This window comes from Heliconius melpomene, chromosome 3, assembly GCF_056956725.1.
Source record: "Heliconius melpomene rosina isolate 202511_hmr_F chromosome 3, ASM5695672v1, whole genome shotgun sequence".
In the NCBI taxonomy this organism is placed as follows: Eukaryota; Metazoa; Arthropoda; class Insecta; order Lepidoptera; family Nymphalidae; genus Heliconius; species Heliconius melpomene.
The window spans coordinates 7,263,070-7,266,328 of NC_140391.1; the positions used below are offsets into that span (position 1 = coordinate 7,263,070).

Sequence of the window (3,259 nt, forward strand, 5' to 3'; positions counted from 1 at the left end):
TCCGACTGACAAGACTCAGCATCGTTCACTTCTGTCTGAGATTCAAGAGGTGAAATAATTTTAAAATGTTCTCTAAATAAGTTTGCTATCTCCGCATAGTCACTCCTACCCTCCACGCTGACTGGAAGACTTGGACTATTATTTAGTTTTCTAGTTCCTTTCCAAAATGATGAAAATTTCTTTGCTGTATATAAGGAGGCCAAAATATCCATCTCTATTTGATCTTGGTTTTTAATGCACCATTTTAATTTTGATTTAAATATCCTTCGACTTAACCTCATTTCCTCAAATATACGCCCACTAGTGGGTTGCCCGTACGACATCCATATTTGAAACTTAACCCTGGCCTGTGCGTGAGGTTCTTTAACATGCTTGTTCCAACCTTTTATACCCTTATAATTCCTTTTACAGTCTCTTAATGTTCTACTTTTACAAGCAGCATCGCCTAATATACACACAATATCTTTATACAATTTATCCAACAAACACTTATGTTGTAAGTTATTACAAAAATAGTCCGCACATTGTTCAAATTGTGCAGGAAACTCAACATTTTTTAAACTGTTATTACATAGTTCTGAGTATCTTGCAATGTCCTCAGTATTTCTTTCCCCCCATCGGATGCCGCTATTTGCGAGCTTAATTACATTAGTTTTTGATCTAATTACATTGATATCACATTCTAACTTCAAAGGAAAATGATCTGACCAATATGTATCAAGCATAACTTTAATGTTTACAACTGTTCTTGCCGCCGAATGAGTTACAAGACAGTGATCTAGCCACCGCTTACACCCATGCGAGTCACTTATGTATGTATACGTTTGTGATGAGATGCCAAGGCGATTAGTATCTGCACACAACAATTCTTGCTCAGTACAAAAACTAATAAGTTCTTTAAAAAATGTCTCACCTGGGTGCGCATTGAAATCCCCCAGCACATAAACAGATTCAATATTATTGTATTGTATTATGGAAATAATTTCACTGAGACAGTTCGTAAAACCTGGAAGGTTTTCACTACAATCCGTCGGCATATACGTATTTATAACCATAAAACATTTATCATTTACTACCATTTTTATTGCACAAATCCGATCACTATCACATTGCACTACAGTCACACACTTCAATGCACTTTTACGCCACAATATTGCAAGTCCTCCGAAAGGTCTCCCTTTACAAATACCAGCTGATGTGTCCACCGAAGACTTTGCAGTGTAACTGAATTCATGATCTATATTCTCTAGATAGCATAAATCATGTGGATATAACCATGTTTCTTGTAACAATATAATGTCAGCTGTCATGCATAGTGATCGCACACAGTTCAATGACCTCTTGACATTTTTACAATTAAATGTTATTATACTCAATTTTGAAGAATTATCCATTTTTGTATCTATTAGTTCTGAGAAGAGGAATTTCCTTCTTCTTTTCTATACTTAAAACGTATAAAACGCCTGAATGTGATACCATCAGGCCAAATCTGATCATCCAAAAATATTTTCAATTTATTTTTATTTACAAGTATTTTATACGCATTGTACGGTCTTTCCTTTTTCATTTTTATTTTTTCGAGTGAAACGACTTCCGACGTTTTATTTTTAATATATTCACAAATGTCCTCTTCTGCGGTCTCTTTGTTTACATTTGAAATAAACAACGGAATTTTAACTTCAGCCGCTTTAAACTTCTCGGTATTGTCCGTAGCTGCTTTCCCTATTTTTCCCTCAAATCGATTCCTATACCTTCTGTTTTGAACAGTAACCCACTCACTAGTTTTTGCATTCTGCATTTTCCATTCTCCTTTTTTAGCCACATCCGCCATCGTGGGTTGTTTGATTTCTATATTCGTATTCGTATGGCAGGCCGCTTGCGCCTCCGCCTCGATCATATCAGTGCATATTACGTTTTCAATCAATGTTGAATTCATGAGCATGCATGCACTGTCTTTATTTCCGACGTCCGCCTTATGAGCGTGAGCGAGATAACGATACTTTGTTGACTCCGTACGCTCCGAGTTTTGATTTTCCGTTCTTGTTTCGAACTCAGCTGGTAAAAGGCCGATAGGCTCACTATCAAGTACATACCCTCCTCTTTTTTTCGTATTAATATTACACGTTAATAACGATGCCGGGGTTGGATTTGTTTCTAAATTCAGTTTTAATTCATCTAGTTGCTTCGTAGTAACGTAGCCATTTCTTATTTCGTTTATTTCAGCCCGCAAAACCAGCAGGTCTCTCAATAATTTGGTGACATCGACATGGTCGAAGGTAACCGGCGGTAATTTATGTAGATCTCGAGCCACAAAAATAGGGATTAAATCCGGTTCTGTAACTTTGAAGACACATATCATATCCTCTAAATCTTTGTGTAATTTTCCATTTTTACGTCTTGACACCTTCTTCAGGTTTGTTTTAATAGAAGCAAATAGCAAATTTTTTGCACATTCTACCTCCTCTTCAGAAAAAGCAGTCGTACAAATTCTTATTAAGCTTTCATTATCAATTACAGAAATCTTATTTTGTATAAATGATAATAATTCACTTATCACAATATTACAGTTCGCACACTTTAACGTATTCACATTTACTTCAGACATCGTCGCAGAGTTAGCCACTAACGATCCGTTCGCTAGCGCGACGCGACGCGACTGAATAAAGGTATTAATATATATTATATATTTATTATAAAGGTACTTATTTATAGACTAACACGAATATGAGCACAATTCAAGCATTCGAAACAAGGAGATCAAATATGCAATTTATTTTTTACTATCTAATAAATAATAATACATAACAAAACGTGTATAGGTACATATATAATATTACTCTGCTAGTACCTAACTAAGATTTTCTATTGCATTACCAGTTACTTCGCACATATTTCTATTTAATCTCACCTGAGGCCAGTCCTATTGTAAGCTGAACCAATCCTGCGTGGGTTCAAAGTAGTCCTTCATAACTTCCACTAACAAACCCTTTGTGTTTGCGAGTTACTGCCTTAACTCTAGGGCCTGTCCGTGGCCATCATATTTATACCAGAAGACAAGCTATAGCCGTGAGTAATGGGAGTTATGTACCAGGTATATTATTCCATAGTAAATCTCCTGTAGTGTCGCGTTTACTATTTAAATGTATTCATCCGTAGCTTATCCCGGCGTCATGCAGGGCCTCTTGCGTGGTGAGTGTGTAAATAATATTCGTATAGGCTGGCCATACCTTGGTTTAGGTATTAGGTATACGTTTACAGA

General features: G+C 36.1%; 1 protein-coding gene across 1 annotated transcript; it reads right to left on the bottom strand.

Moving 5' to 3' along the window:
* Positions 1 to 1,405: 1,405 nt before the first annotated feature.
* On the bottom strand, positions 1,406 to 2,605 carry LOC146540006 (uncharacterized). The gene has a single exon (XM_085207957.1). It carries the CDS (start codon positions 2,603 to 2,605, stop codon positions 1,406 to 1,408), a length of 1,200 nt encoding a protein of 399 aa, XP_085064083.1.
* Positions 2,606 to 3,259: the final 654 nt, after the last annotated feature.